Below are 18,154 nucleotides of genomic sequence, written 5' to 3'. Positions count from 1 at the left end.
ATCAATACGTTCTGTAACAACAACATGGGTATCAATACGTTCTGTAACAGCACGATGGGTTCAATACGTTCTGTAACAACACGATGGGTAAATCGTTCTGTAACAACACGATGGGTATCAATACGTTCTGCTTAACAGCACGATGGGTATCAATACGTTCTGTAACAACAACACGATGGGTATCAATACGTTCTGTAACAGCAACACGATATGGGTATCAATACGTTCTGTAACAACAACATGATGGGTATCAATACGTTCTGTAACAACCGCGATGGGTATCAATACGTTCTGTAACAACAACACGATGGGTATCAATCGTTCTGTAACAACCGCGATGGGTATTAATACGTTCTGTAACAGCACGATGGGTATCAATACGTTCTGTAACAACACGATGGTATCAATACGTTCTGCAACAACACGATGGGTATCAATACGTTCTGTAACAACAACCGCGATGGGTATCAATGCGTTCTGTAACAACAACACGATGGGTATCAATACGTTCTGTAACAACACGATGGGCATCAATACGTTCTGTAACAACACGATGGGTATCAATCGTTCTGTAACAACACGATGGGTATCAATCGTTCTGTAACAACACGATGGGTATCAATACGTTCTGTAACAGCTGATGGGTATGTCGTTCTGTAACAGCTTAACACGATGGGTATCAATACGTTCTGTAACAACAACACGATGGGTATCAATACGTTCTGTAACAACACGATGGGTATCAATACGTTCTGTAACAACACGATGGGTATCAATACGTTCTGTAACAACACGATGGGTATCAATACGTTCTGTAACAACACGATGGGCATCAATACGTTCTGTAACAACACGATGGGCATCAATACGTTCTGTAACAACACGATGGGTATCAATACGTTCTGAAGGCTCTGTGAGTGTCAATTAAAAAAGGTCCATTCACTCTTTTCTATCACAGAGGCAGAACATGGCTATGCATCAGTCAAATGCCTAAAATTGAACTTTGTGTTTACAATCACATTGATTTGTTAATTTTTGCCTGTCATTGATTTTCCCATTTACAATAGTCTATGAAAACATGAGTTTAGTTGCAACCCAAAGTAAGGACTTGACGTCACGACGTCCCATTGAAACGATCCTCCCCTTTCTCTCTCTCTCTCTCCAGAGGCAGAGCATGGCTATGCATCAGTGTTGCCCTTCTACTGTCCAGGGGACTCTGAAAAGAAGAGTAGGCAGAAGAACAAGAGGCTGCAGGCTGCCGGTAGTAACAGGTGATTATATAACTCTCTGTCTGACAGCTAGCTAGGGACGGGGTTCTGGCTCTCTGAAACTACTAGTCTGTCAGCAGCTAGCTAGGGGCGGGGTTCTGGCTCTCTGAAACTACTAGTCTGTCTGACAGCTGGCTAGGGGCCGGGGGTTCTGGCTCTCTGAGTCTGTCTGACAGCTAGCTAAGTTCTGGCTCTCTAACTGACTAGTCTGTCTGACAGCTAGCTAGGGACGGGTTCTGGCTCTCTGAAACTACTAGTCTGTCCTGACAGCTAGCTAGGGACGAGGGTTCTGGCTCTCTGTCTGTCTGTCTGACAGCTAGCTAGGGACGGGGTTCTGGCTCTCTGAACTACTAGTCTGTCTAACAGCTAGCTAGGGGCCCGGGTTTCTGGCTCTCTGAAACTACTAGTCTGTCTGACAGCTAGCTAGGAATGGGGTTCTGGCTCTCTGAAACTACTAGTCTGTCTGACAGCTAGCTAGGGACGGGGTTCTGGCTCTCTAACTGACTAGTCTGTCTGACAGCTAGCTAGGGGCCCGGGGTTCTGGCTCTCTGAAACTACTAGTCTGTCTGACAGCTAGCTAGGGACAGGGTTCTGGCTCTCTGAAACTACTAGTCTGTCTGACAGCTAGCTAGGAACGGAGGTGTTGCCATAGTCAGCATTTGGTTGCACTGTAGTATGTGTGCTGACGAGTCTACTTTTTATTGTTAAAATGATATATTATGAATCTGAAATACGTAATAATGCCTTTATGCTTTAAGTGTTTATGAACTCACTAATAATGAATTGTGCTTTCTTCGTCCACAGGACAGTCCATAATGAGTTGGAGAAGCACAGGTAAAGAGCCATTCTATCCTGTGACATTCTACCTTCGGCAACCACTGTGTAGATTTCCATTGGTACATGTTTAATTCTAATAGTAACAATACAGGCATAAAACTAAAGATAACTGTTAAAAGAGCCACTGAGCAGCCGATTAACAAAGCGTGTTTTTCTGTCGTTCATTAGGGAAAAAAAACTAATTTCAGCACTTGGGGGTGTGTTTCCTGACAGATTCTGTGTTTGGTTAATGATGATTGTCCCTCATCAGACAATGTAGACTTGGAAGCCTAATTCACTTCCTCCTAAATCCCAGGATTAATCTAAAACAACTCAAGAGTCTGTAATTAATCTTGACGTTTTCCCCAAAAAAGGATGTTTTAGTTAGGCAATTGAAATCTATCTAAGTTGTTTGGTGCAGTATTTCACAAGTTAAAACAATTTGCAATGTTTTGTCTTATGTAAAAGTTGGAGCTGCTGGGCAGGTCTGTCTCACTGTCTAGTGGATGAAGGCGATCTCAGCAGCTGTTCATTTGTTTAACTATTCAAGTCAGTTTAGAACTAATTCTTATTTACAATGACGGCCTACCAAAAGGCCTCCTGTGGCGACAGGGATTAAAAATTAAAACAATATATAAATATAGGACAAAACACACATCACGACGAGACACCAACATGGTAGCACAACACTACACTACATAGAGACACCACTACACTACACTACATAGAGACACCACTACACTACACTACATAGAGACACCACTACACTACATAGAGACACCACTACACTACATAGAGACACCACTACACTACATAGAGACACCACTACACTACATAGAGACACCACTACACTACATAGAGACACCACTACACTACATAGAGACACCACTACACTACATAGAGACACCACTACACTACATAGAGACACCACTACACTACATAGAGACACCACTACACTACATAGAGACACCACTACACTACATAGAGACACCACTACACTACATAGAGACACCACTACACTACATAGAGACAACACTACACTACATAGAGACACCACTACACTACACTACATAGAGACACCACTACACTACACTACATAGAGACACCACTACACTACATAGAGACAACACTACACTACATAGAGACACCACTACACTACATAGAGACAACACTACACTACATAGAGACACCACTACACTACACTACATAGAGACACCACTACACTACATAGAGACAACACTACACTACACTACATAGAGACACCACTACACTACATAGAGACAACACTACACTACATAGAGACACCACTACACTACATAGAGACAACACTACACTACATAGAGACACCACTACACTACACTACATAGAGACACCACTACACTACATAGAGACAACACTACACTACATAGAGACACCACTACACTACATAGAGACACCACTACACTACATAGAGACAACACTACACTACATAGAGACAACACTACACTACATAGAGACAACACTACACTACATAGAGACACCACTACACTACATTAGAGACACCACTACACTACATAGAGACACCACTACACTACATAGAGACACCACTACACTACATAGAGACACCACTACACTACATAGAGACACCACTACACTACATAGAGACACCACTACACTACATAGAGACACCACTACACTACATAGAGACACCACTACACTACATAGAGACAACACTACACTACATAGAGACACCACTACACTACATAGAGACACCACTACACTACATAGAGACACCACTACACTACATAGAGACACCACTACACTACATAGAGACAACACTACACTACATAGAGACACCACTACACTACATAGAGACACCACTACACTACATAGAGACACCACTACACTACATAGAGACAACACTACACTACATAGAGACACCACTACACTACATAGAGACACCACTACACTACATAGAGACAACACTACACTACATAGAGACACCACTACACTACATAGAGACACCACTACACTACATAGAGACACCACTACACTACATAGAGACACCACTACACTACATAGAGACACCACTACACTACATAGAGACACCACTACACTACATAGAGACACCACTACACTACATAGAGACACCACTACACTACATAGAGACACCACTACACTACATAGGACACCACTACACTACATAGAGACACCACTACACTACATAGAGACACCACTACACTACATAGAGACACCACTACACTACATAGAGACAACACTACACTACATAGAGACACCACTACACTACATAGAGACAACACTACACTACATAGAGACACCACTACACTACATAGAGACACCACTACACTACATAGAGACACCACTACACTACATAGAGACAACACTACACTACATAGAGACACCACTACACTACATAGAGACACCACTACACTACATAGAGACACCACTACACTACATAGAGACAACACTACACTACATAGAGACACCACTACACTACATAGAGACACCACTACACTACATAGAGACAACACTACACTACATAGAGACAACACTACACTACATAGAGACAACACTACACTACATAGAGACAACACTACACTACATAGAGACAACACTACACTACATAGAGACACCACTACACTAAATAGAGACACCACTTCACTACATAGAGACACCACTACACTACATAGAGACACCACTACACAAAGAGAGACACCACTACACTACATAGAGACACCACTACACTACATAGAGACACCACTACACTACATAGAGACAACACTACACTACATAGAGACACCACTACACTACATAGAGACACCACTACACTACATAGAGACAACACTACACTACATAGAGACAACACTACACTACATAGAGACAACACTACACTACATAGAGACAACACTACACTACATAGAGACAACACTACACTACATAGAGACACCACTACACTACATAGAGACAACACTACACTACATAGAGACAACACTACACTACATAGAGACAACACTACACTACATAGAGACAACACTACACTACATAGAGACAACACTACACTACATAGAGACACCACTACACTACATAGAGACACCACTACACTACATAGAGACACCACTACACTACATAGAGACACCACTACACAAAGAGAGACACCACTACACTACATAGAGACACCACTACACTACATAGAGACACCACTACACTACATAGAGACAACACTACACAAAGAGAGACACCACTACACTACATAGAGACACCACTACACTACATAGAGACAACACTACACTACATAGAGACAACACTACACTACATAGAGACAACACTACACAAAGAGAGACAACACTACACTACATAGAGACAACACTACACTACATAGAGACAACACTACACTACATAGAGACAACACTACACTACATAGAGACAACACTACACTACATAGAGACAACACTACACTACATAGAGACACCACTACACTACATAGAGACACCACTACACTACATAGAGACACCACTACACAAAGAGAGACACCACTACACTACACAAAGAGAGACAACACTACACTACATAGAGACAACACTACACTACATAGAGACAACACTACACTACATAGAGACACCACTACACTACATAGAGACACCACTACACTACATAGAGACAACACTACACTACATAGAGACAACACTACACTACATAGAGACAACACTACACTACATAGAGACAACACTACACTACATAGAGACAACACTACACAAAGAGAGACACCACTACACTACATAGAGACAACACTACACTACATAGAGACAACACTACACTACATAGAGACAACACTACACTACATAGAGACAACACTACACAAAGAGAGACCTAAGACAACACTACACAAAGAGAGACCTAAGACAACAACATAGCAAGGCAGCAACACAACATGACAACAACATGGTAGCAGCACAACATGACAGCAGTACAACATGGCAGCAACACAACATGACAACAACATGGTAGCAGCACAACATGGCAGCAACACAACATGACAACAACATGGTAGCAGCACAACATGACAACAGCATGGCAGCAACACAACATGACAACAACATGGTAGCAACACAACATGACAACAACATGGCAGCAACACAACATGACAACAACATGACAACAACATGGTAGCAACACAACATGACAACAGCATGGCAGCAACACAACATGACAACAACATGGTAGCAACACAACATGACAACAACATGGTAGCAACACAACATGACAACAACATGGTAGCAGCACAACATGACAACAACATGGTAGCAACACAACATGACAACAACATGGTAGCAACACAACATGACAACAACATGGTAGCAGCACAACATGACAACAACATGGCAGCAACACAACATGACAACAACATGGTAGCAGCACAACATGACAGCAGTACAACATGGTAGCAACACAACATGACAACAACATGGCAGCAACACAACATGACAACAGCATGGCAGCAACACAACATGACAACAACATGGTAGCAGCACAACATGACAACAACATGGCAGCAACACAACATGACAGCAGTACAACATGGTAGCAACACAACATGACAACAACATGGTAGCAACACAACATGACAACAACATGGTAGCAGCACAACATGACAACAACATGGCAGCAACACAACATGACAACAACATGGTAGCAGCACAACATGACAGCAGTACAACATGGTAGCAACACAACATGACAACAACATGGCAGCAACACAACATGACAACAGCATGGCAGCAACACAACATGACAACAACATGGTAGCAGCACAACATGACAACAACATGGCAGCAACACAACATGACAGCAGTACAACATGGTAGCAACACAACATGACAACAACATGGTAGCAACACAACATGACAACAGCATGGCAGCAACACAACATGGCAGCAACACAACAACATGGCAGCAACACAACATGACAACAACATGGCAGCAACACATGACAACATGACAACAACATGGTAGCAACACAACATGACAACAACATGGTAGCAACACAATGTGGTAGCAGCACAACATGACAATAACATGGCAGCAACACAACATGACAACAACATGGTAGCAACACAATGTGGTAGCAGTACAACATGGTAACAACAAAACATGGCAGCAGTATAACATGGTAGCAGCACAACATGGTAGCAACACAACATGACAACAACATGGTAGCAACACAACATGACAACCACATGGTAGCAACACAACATGACAACAACATGGTAGCAACATGACAACAACATGGCAGCAACACAACATGACAACAACATGGCAGCAACACAACATGACAACAACATGACAACAACATGGTAGCAACACAACATGACAACAACATGGTAGCAACACAACATGACAACAACATGGTAGCAACACAACATGACAACAACATGGTAGCAACACAACATGACAACAGCATGGCAGCAACACAACATGACAACAGCATGGCAGCAACACAACATGACAACAACATGGTAGCAACACAACATGACAACAGCATGGCAGCAACACAACATGGCAGCAACACAACATATGACAACAACATGGCAGCAACACAACATGACAACATGACAACAACATGGTAGCAACACAACATGACAACAACATGGTAGCAACACAACATGACAACAACATGGTAGCAACACAATGTGGTAGCAGCACAACATGACAATAACATGGCAGCAACACAACATGACAACAACATGGTAGCAACACAATGTGGTAGCAGTACAACATGGTAACAACAAAACATGGCAGCAGTATAACATGGTGGTAGCAACACAATGTGGTAGCAGTACAACATGGTAACAACAAAACATGGCAGCAGTATAACATGGTAGCAGCACAACATGGTAGCAACACAACATGGTAGCAGTACAACATGGCAGCAGTACAACATGGTAGCAGCACAACATGGTAGCAACACAAAAACATGGTACAAACATTATTGGGCCCAGACAACAGCACAAAGGGCAAGAAGGTAGAGACAACAATACATCACACAAAGCAGCCACAACCGCCAGTAAGAGTGTCCATGATTGAGTCTTTGAATGAAGAGATGGGAACAAACGGTCCAGTTTGAGTGTTTGTTGCAGCTCGTTCCAGTCGCTAGCTGCAGCGAACTGAATAGAGGTTCACCCCATGTTAGTGGGCAAATGGACATTAGTGGACAAATGGACATTAGTGGACAAATGGACATTAGTGGACAAATGGACATTAGTGGGGCAAATGGACATTAGTGGACAAATGGACATTAGTGGACAAATGGACATATGGACATTAGTGGGCAAATGGACATTAGTGGGCAAATGGACATTAGTGGGCAAATGGACATTAGTGGACAAATGGACATTAGTGGGGCAAATGGACATTAGTGGGGCAAATGGACATTAGTGGACAAATGGACATTAGTGGGCAAATGGACATTAGTGGACAAATGGACATTAGTGGGGCAAATGGACATTAGTGGGGCAAATGGACATTAGTGGGGCAAATGGACATTAGTGGGCAAATGGACATTAGTGGGCAAATGGACATTAGTGGACAAATGGACATTAGTGGACAAATGGACATTAGTGGACAAATGGACATTAGTGGACAAATGGACATTAGTGGGGCAAATGGACATTAGTGGACAAATGGACATTAGTGGACAAATGGACATTAGTGGACAAATGGACATTAGTGGACAAATGGACATTAGTGGACAAATGGACATTAGTGGGCAAATGGACATTAGTGGACAAATGGAACCTTCACTTACTTCGTGTGACGCACAGATGTTCCAAACTGACTTTATTTTAAAAATGTATTTAGTTCTTATTTTTATTTTTTTAAATCCCCTTTTCCTCTAGTGGCACAGCCTACAGCTAGCCTAGGGCAGGAGAGGCAGATAATGACTTCATTACCAAAATGATCCTATTTACACTAAGGAGACCATCTCCTGTTTCTGTAGAGTGAACCAGAACGGCCCGTAGGGCAGGAGACCATCTCCTGTTTCTGTAGAGTGAACCAGAACGGGCCGTAGGGTAGGAGACCATCTCCTGTTTCTGTAGAGTGAACCAGAACGGCCCGTAGGGCAGGAGTCCATCTCCTGTTTCTGTAGAGTGAACCAGAACGGCCCATAGGGCAGGAGACCATCTCCTGTTTCTGTAGAGTGAACCAGAACGGCCCATAGGGCAGGAGACCATCTCCTGTTTCTGTAGAGTGAACCAGAACGGCCCCTAGGCCAGGAGTCCATCTCCTGTTTCTGTAGAGTGAACCAGAACGGCCCGTAGGGCAGGAGACCATCTCCTGTTTCTGTAGAGTGAACCAGAACGGCCCGTAGGGCAGGAGACCATCTCCTGTTTCTGTAGAGTGAACCAGAACGGCCCGTAGGGCAGGAGTCCATCTCCTGTTTCTGTAGAGTGAACCAGAACGGCCCATAGGCCAGGAGTCCATCTCCTGTTTCTGTAGAGTGAACCAGAACGGCCCGTAGGGCAGGAGTCCATCTCCTGTTTCTGTAGAGTGAACCAGAACGGCCCATAGGCCAGGAGTCCATCTCCTGTTTCTGTAGAGTGAACCAGAACGGCCGGTAGGGCAGGAGACCATCTCCTGTTTCTGTAGAGTGAACCAGAACGGCCCGTAGGGCAGGAGACCATCTCCTGTTTCTGTAGAGTGAACCAGAACGGCCCGTAGGGCAGGAGACCATCTCCTGTTTCTGTAGAGTGATGCAGCTTAATGTACAGTACATCCCCTGGACAGGGCAGGGTCTAGTTTATGAATAGTTATATTATTGTAACAGACGTGCTCAGTTGTAACATTGTGTCATTGTGTTGTAACATTGTGTCATTGTGTTGTTGTAACAGACGTGCTCAGTTGTAACATTGTGTCATTGTGTTGTAACATTGTGTCATTGTGTTGTTGTAACAGACGTGCTCAGTTGAGACATTGTGTCATTGTGTTGTTGTAACAGACGTGCTCAGTTGAGACACCACCTGGAACAGTTGAAGCAGCAGGTTCCTCAGGTGTCTGACTCCATGAGAAACACCACCCTGAACCTGCTGAGACGGGCTCAGACACACATCAAGGTGAGATGAACACACAGCTAAACCCTAAACCCTAACCACTACCCCCTACCCTAACCACTACCCCCTACCCTAACCCTAAACCCTGCCCACTACCCTAAGCCTAAACCCTACCCCCTACCCTAACCCTAAACCCTACCCTAACCACTACCCTAAACCCTAAATCCTGCCCACTACCCTAACCCTAAACCCTACCTTAACCCGAACCACTACACTAAACCCTACCCTAAACCCTAACCACTACCCTAAACCCTACCCTAACCCTAAACCCTACCTTAACCCGAACCACTACCCTAAACCCTAACCACTACCCTAAACCCTACCCTAACCCTAAACCCTACCTTAACCCGAACCACTACCCTAAACCCTACCCTAAACCCTAACCACTACCCTAAACCCTACCTTAACCCTAAACCCTACCTTAACCCGAACCACTACCCTAAACCCTAACCTAAACCCTAACCACTACCCTAAACCCTACCCTAACCCTAAACCCTAACCACTACCCTAAACCCTAACCATTACTAGCTTTACTCATGTGTCTCTCTCTGTATAACTGTCCTCATGTCTCTCTGTATAACTGTCCTCATCTCTCTCTCTGTATAACTGTCCTCATGTCTCTCTCTGTATAACTGTCCTCATGTCTCTCTCTGTATAACTGTCCTCATGTCTCTCTCTGTATAACTGTCCTCATGTCTCTCTCTGTATAACTGTCCTCATGTCTCTCTGTATAACTGTCCTCGTGTCTCTCTGTATAACTGTCCTCGTGTCTCTCTGTATAACTGTCCTCGTGTCTCTCTGTATAACTGTCCTCGTGTCTCTCTGTATAACTGTCCTCATGTCTCTCTCTCTCTCTGTATAACTGTCCTCATGTCTCTCTGTATAACTGTCCTCGTGTCTCTCTGTATAACTGTCCTCGTGTCTCTCTGTATAACTGTCCTCATGTCTCTCTCTCTCTCTGTATAACTGTCCTCATGTCTCTCTGTATAACTGTCCTCGTGTCTCTCTGTATAACTGTCCTCGTGTCTCTCTGTATAACTGTCCTCATGTCTCTCTCTGTATAACTGTCCTCATGTCTCTCTGTATAACTGTCCTCATGTCTCTCTGTATAACTGTCCTCGTGTCTCTCTGTATAACTGTCCTCGTGTCTCTCTGTATAACTGTCCTCGTGTCTCTCTGTATAACTGTCCTCGTGTCTCTCTGTATAACTGTCCTCATGTGTCTCTCTGTATAACTGTCCTCGTGTCTCTCTGTATAACTGTCCTCGTGTCTCTCTGTATAACTGTCCTCATGTCTCTCTCTGTATAACTGTCCTCATGTCTCTCTCTGTATAACTGTCCTCATGTCTCTCTCTGTATAACTGTCCTCATGTGTCTCTCTGTATAACTGTCCTCGTGTCTCTCTGTATAACTGTCCTCGTGTCTCTCTGTATAACTGTCCTCATGTCTCTCTCTGTATAACTGTCCTCGTGTCTCTCTGTATAACTGTCCTCATGTCTCTCTCTGTATAACTGTCCTCATCTCTCTCTGTATAACTGTCCTCATGTCTCTCTCTGTATAACTGTCCTCGTGTCTCTCTGTATAACTGTCCTCGTGTCTCTCTGTATAACTGTCCTCATCTCTCTCTGTATAACTGTCCTCATGTCTCTCTCTGTATAACTGTCCTCGTGTCTCTCTGTATAACTGTCCTCGTGTCTCTCTGTATAACTGTCCTCGTGTCTCTCTGTATAACTGTCCTCATGTCTCTCTGTATAAGTGTCCTCATGTCTCTCTCTGTATAACTGTCCTCATCTCTCTCTGTATAACTGTCCTCATGTCTCTCTCTGTATAAGTGTCCTCATGTCTCTCTCCTTCGCCCCCATCAGAAGCTGCAGGATCAGGATGAACGTGCAGAGCAGTTGAAGGGTCGTCTGCGTTGGGAGCAGAGAGAGCTGAGGGTGAGGCTAGAGCAGCTCCAGGGACATGGAGGCCTGGGGGGTCTGACTGGTCTGGGCCCTGGGGGTCTGACTGGTCTGGGCCCTGGGGGTCTGACTGGTCTGGGCCCTGGGGGTCAGGGAGGAGCTGGAGCAGTCTCAGAGAGGATGAGGAACGACAGCCTGGGATCAGCAGCCATGTCCTCTTCAGAGAGATCTGACTCTGACAGAGGTGAGTCTCACGGTCGTCACAGCTCTCTTCTCCAATCACAGCTCTCTTCTCCAATCACAGCTCTCTTACCCATGTTTAGTAACCAATCACAGCTCTCTTACCCATGTTTAGTAACCAATCACAGCTCTCTTACCCATGTTTAGTATCTTTCTCAAAATGTAACCTGGGAATATCCATTTTTTTAGGGATGTAGGTCTACAACTTCAGGTTTTGTCGACCGAAGTGTCCGGAGGTGTTCATGTTTAAAGTTATTCAGCTTAATGTTTCATATCAGAAATACGGTGTCTTAAGTACAACTAAAACACACATTGATTTTAGGAGAAATTTGAGTCTACGATTTGAACAGATTTGTATTTTTTCCCAGTCATATATTTGACAGATTATAGATTGTCTTTGATAACCTGAGATGTGTTGTTTTTTTTGTTTTTTGCAGAAGACGTGGAGGTTGATGTGGAGAGTATAGTGTTTGACTGTCTGGACTCTGATGGACTGGGGACGGTCCCTCACTCAGGCACAGATCACTGTTACTCCAGCAGCCTCGCCTGGGCCGGGCTATGACCTACCTACCACTGTATACACACGCCTCTGGGAGGGACACACACCGGCCTCTGGGAGGGACACACCGGCCTCTGGGAGGGACACACCGGCCTCTGGGAGGGACACACCGGCCTCTGGGAGGGACACACCGGCCTCTGGGAGGGACACACCGGCCTCTGGGAGGGACACACACCGGCCTCTGGGAGGGACACACACCGGCCTCTGGGAGGGACACACCGGCCTCTGGGAGGGACACACCGGCCTCTGGGAGGGACACACCGGCCTCTGGGAGGGACACACCGGCCTCTGGGAGGGACACACAGGCCTCTGGGAGGGACACACCGGCCTCTGGGAGGGACACACCGGCGTCTGGGAGGGACACACCGGCCTCTGGGAGGGACACACCGGCCTCTGGGAGGGACACACCGGCCTCTGGGAGGGACACACACGCCTCTGGGAGGGACACACCGGCCTCTGGGAGGGACACACACGCCTCTGGGAGGGACACACACGCCTCTGGGAGGGACACACCGGCCTCTGGGAGGGACACACCGGCCTCTGGGAGGGACACACCGGCCTCTGGGAGGGACACACCGGCCTCTGGGAGGGACACACCGGCCTCTGGGAGGGACACACCGGCCTCTGGGAGGGACACACACGCCTCTGGGAGGGACACACACGCCTCTGGGAGGGACACACCGGCCTCTGGGAGGGACACACACGCCTCTGGGAGGGACACACCGGCCTCTGGGAGGGACACACCGGCGTCCTACGTCGGACTTTAAAGGGACGAGCGTTGGAGTGACGTCACTTGACGTAAGACGCCGGGGACACAAAGGACAAAAAAATAAGGAAAGAAGAGAATGAGGAACAACCTCAACATTACTGAACAGGAGGAACAACCTCAACATTACTGAACAGGACAGGAGGAACAACCTCAACATTACTGAACAGGAGGAACAACCTCAACATTACTGAACAGGACAGGAGGAACAACCTCAACATTACTGAACAGGAGGAACAACCTCAACATTACTGAACAGGACAGGAGGAACAACCTCAACATTACTGAACAGGAAAGGAGGAACAACCTCAACATTAATGAACAGGAGGAACAACCTCAACATTACTGAACAGGACAGGAGGAACAACCTCAACATTACTGAACAGGAGGAACAACCTCAACATTACTGAACAGGAGGAACAACCTCAACATTACTGAACAGGAGGAACAACCTCAACATTACTGAACAGGAGGAACAACCTCAACATTACTGAACAGGACAGGAGGAACAACCTCAACATTACTGAACAGGAGGAACAACCTCAACATTACTGAACAGGACAGGAGGAACAACCTCAACATTACTGAACAGGAGGAACAACCTCAACATTACTGAACAGGAGGAACAACCTCAACATTACTGAACAGGAGGAACAACCTCAACATTACTGAACAGGAGGAACATTACTGTACTGGAGGAACATTACTGTACTGGAGGAACATTACTGTACTGGAGGAACATTACTGTACTGGAGGACTACACACAACAACAACCGGGGAAAAGTGATCACTTTTCAAAACATTTGACTTGATCTAACTTCTCGTTCAGCTCTGACTTACTGTGAGCTGGATCTGTTTTTAAAATATATATTTTGCTCAAATCTCTGAGCAGGTTTAAAAAAAAAAAAATAATAATAATCTTAGTCTGACCTCTTAAACAGCATCAAACTCAAGGACTTGGTGGATGGTTTTATTGGTCTTCTTTTACACCAGTGTGTATTATCAGCATGTGTGGATTGGAAATGTGTTTTGTTTCCATGCCTCAACTCTCCCCTGAGACACCTTCAGAGTCACAGCCTTGGGGGGTTAGCCATTATATCATTAAGTGCCTTGCTCAAGGGCACATCGACAGATTTTTCACCTCGTCTGCTTGCAGATTCAAAGTAGCAACCTTTCGGTGACTGGCCGCTAACCGCTAGGCTAGCTGCCGTCGTATGAATGGCGGTAGGAATCATTGAAGCTCCATTTTTGACTTTCTTACCACAGTATCATTGACTTCAAATAGACACAACAGGGTAGTATTCATTACAAAACACACTGAAACAAGGAGAGACTTACCTGTCCAATAAGAAGAGCTCTGGTTCGTTTTCCGTTGCAAAACGTTTTGCCACCGTGTGCTCTAATGAATACGATCCGTGTGATGAAGGCGATTCCACCGAGCGTCGTGGATTGAATAGGTGCTCTGCTCACTGTCCGGGATTGTGTCCCAAATGGAAGCCTGTTTCCTATATAGTGCACTACTTTAGACAGGGCCCAATAATGTAGTGCACTACTTTAGACAGGGCCCAATAATGTAGTGCACTACTTTAGACAGGGCCCAATAATGTAGTGCACTACTTTAGACAGGGCCCAATAATGTAGTGCACTACTTTAGACAGGGCCCAATAATGTAGTGCACTACTTTAGACAGGGCCCAATAATGTAGTGCACTACTTTAGACAGGGCCCAATAATGTAGTGCACTACTTTAGACAGGGTCTTCAATGTAGTGCACTACTTTAGACAGGGCCCAATAATGTAGTGCACTCACTTTAGACAGGGCCCAATAATGTAGTGCACTACTTTAGACAGGGCCCAATAATGTAGTGCACTCACTTTATGCACAGGGCCCAATAATGTAGTACTACTTTAGACAGGGCCCAATAATGTAGTGCACTACTTTATGACAGGGCCCAATAATGTAGTGCACTATCTTAGACAGGGCCCAATAATGTAGTGCACTACTTTAGACAGGGCCCAATAATGTAGTGCACTCACTTTAGACAGGGCCCAATAATGTAGTGCAACTACTTTAGGACAGGGCCCAATAATGTAGTGCACTACTTTAGACAGGGCCCAACAATGTAGTGCACTACTGTATTATGGGCCCAATAATGTCAGTGCACTACTTTAGGACAGGGGCCCAATAATGTAGTGCACTACTTTAGACAGGGCCCAATAATGTAGTGCACTACTTTAGACAGGGCCCAATAATGTAGTGCACTACTATAGGACAGGGCCCAATAATGTAGTGCACTACTTTAGACAGGGCCCAATAATGTAGTGCACTACTTTAGACAGGGCCACAATGTAGTGCACTATTTAGACAGGGCCCAATAATGTAGTGCACTACTTTAGACAGGGCCCAATAATGTAGTGCACTACTTTAGACAGGGCCCAATAATGTAGTGCACTACTTTAGACAGGGCCCAATAATGTAGTGCACTACTATTAGACAGGGCCCAATAATGTAGTGCACTACTTTAGACAGGGCCCAATAATGTAGTGCACTACTCTGTAGACAGAGGCCCAATAATGTAGTGCACTACTTTAGACAGGGCCCAATAATGTAGTGCACTACTTTAGACAGGGCCCAATAATGTAGTGCACTATATAGGACAGGGTTTCCCGTAGCTGATTGTATTGATTTATTGTTGTACGTCAGACTACAAAAATACCAGCAAATCAATTTGGTTTAATCTACTAACTATCTGTAATTATAATCTTAGGCACCCGTACCAGTTCACCGAACGGTGCTACAATCTGTTGCCCTAAGGTCTTCTTCACAATATCTCTATATTGGAAAACGCTGCCTTAAACTCTCCAGCCTTTCGCTCCAGCTAACAAGCTTCAGGAATATTATAACGTATTGTCACCATGTACAGCACTTAAGTCTGTAGTCTGTCTGTTCGGTTATTGTGACTGAGTCTGTTCTGTTATTGTGACTGAGTCTGTTCTGTTATTGTGACTGAGTCTGTTCTGTTATTGTGACTGAGTCTGTTCTGTTATTGTGACTGAGTCTGTTCTGTTATTGTGACTGAGTCTGTTCTGTTATTGTGACTGAGTCTGTCTGTTATTGTGACTGAGTCTGTCTGTTATTGTGACTGAGTCTGTTCTGTTATTGTGACTGAGTCTGTTCTGTTATTGTGACTGAGTCTGTCTGTTATTGTGACTGAGTCTGTTCTGTTATTGTGACTGAGTCTGTCTGTTATTGTGACTGAGTCTGTTCTGTTATTGTGACTGAGTCTGTTCTGTTATTGTGACTGAGTCTGTTCTGTTATTGTGACTGAGTCTGTTCTGTTATTGTGACTGAGTCTGTTCTGTTATTGTGACTGAGTCTGTTCTGTTATTGTGACTGAGTCTGTTCTGTTATTGTGACTGAGTCTGTTCTGTTATTGTGACTGAGTCTGTTCTGTTATTGTGACTGAGTCTGTCTGTTATTGTGACTGAGTCTGTTCTGTTATTGTGACTGAGTCTGTTCTGTTATTGTGACTGAGTCTGTTCTGTTATTGTGACTGAGTCTGTCTGTTGTTGTGACTAGTCTGTTTCTGTTATTGTGACTGAGTCTGTTCTGTTATTGTGACTGAGTCTGTCTGTTATTGTGACTGAGTCTGTCTGTTATTGTGACTGAGTCTGTTCTGTTATTGTGACTGAGTCTGTTCTGTTATTGTGACTGAGTCTGTTCTGTTATTGTGACTGAGTCTGTCTGTTCTGTTATTGTGACTGAGTCTGTCTGTTATTGTGACTGAGTCTGTCTGTTATTGTGACTGAGTCTGTTCTGTTATTGTGACTGAGTCTGTTCTGTTATTGTGACTGAGTCTGTTCTGTTATTGTGACTGAGTCTGTCTGTTATTGTGACTGAGTCTGTCTGTTATTGTGACTGAGTCTGTTCTGTTATTGTGACTGAGTCTGTTCTGTTATTGTGACTGAGTCTGTTCTGTTATTGTGACTGAGTCTGTCTGTTCTGTTATTGTGACTGAGTCTGTCTGTTATTGTGACTGAGTCTGTCTGTTATTGTGACTGAGTCTGTCTGTTATTGTGACTGAGTCTGTTCTGTTATTGTGACTGAGTCTGTTCTGTTATTGTGACTGAGTCTGTTCTGTTATTGTGACTGAGTCTGTTCTGTTATTGTGACTGAGTCTGTTCTGTTATTGTGACTGAGTCTGTTCTGTTATTGTGACTGAGTCTGTTCTGTTATTGTGACTGAGTCTGTCTGTTATTGTGACTGAGTCTGTCTGTTATTGTGACTGAGTCTGTTCTGTTATTGTGACTGAGTCTGTTCTGTTATTGTGACTGAGTCTGTCTGTTATTGTGACTGAGTCTGTTCTGTTATTGTGACTGAGTCTGTTCTGTTATTGTGACTGAGTCTGTCTGTTATTGTGACTGAGTCTGTTCTGTTATTGTGACTGAGTCTGTCTGTTATTGTGACTGAGTCTGTTCTGTTATTGTGACTGAGTCTGTT

At 44.5% G+C, this 18,154-nt stretch overlaps 1 protein-coding gene across 1 annotated transcript; it reads left to right on the top strand.

Annotated features, from left to right (window-relative positions):
• Positions 1-460: 460 nt before the first annotated feature.
• LOC135566644 (max dimerization protein 3-like) lies at positions 461-14,602 on the top strand. Its single transcript, XM_065014312.1, has 7 exons — positions 461-571; positions 664-889; positions 1,139-1,271; positions 2,073-2,102; positions 10,078-10,192; positions 12,054-12,333; positions 12,767-14,602. The coding sequence occupies exons 1-7, from the start codon at positions 461-463 to the stop codon at positions 12,889-12,891; spliced, it is 1,020 nt and encodes a 339-aa protein (XP_064870384.1). The 3' UTR covers positions 12,892-14,602.
• Positions 14,603-18,154: the final 3,552 nt, after the last annotated feature.

The sequence above is a fragment of the Oncorhynchus nerka genome, unplaced genomic scaffold (genome assembly GCF_034236695.1).
Source record: "Oncorhynchus nerka isolate Pitt River unplaced genomic scaffold, Oner_Uvic_2.0 unplaced_scaffold_3874, whole genome shotgun sequence".
In the NCBI taxonomy this organism is placed as follows: domain Eukaryota; kingdom Metazoa; phylum Chordata; class Actinopteri; order Salmoniformes; family Salmonidae; genus Oncorhynchus; species Oncorhynchus nerka.
Note: the sequence above shows the minus strand (reverse complement) of the source record. Positions and strands in the feature narration are given on the sequence as shown.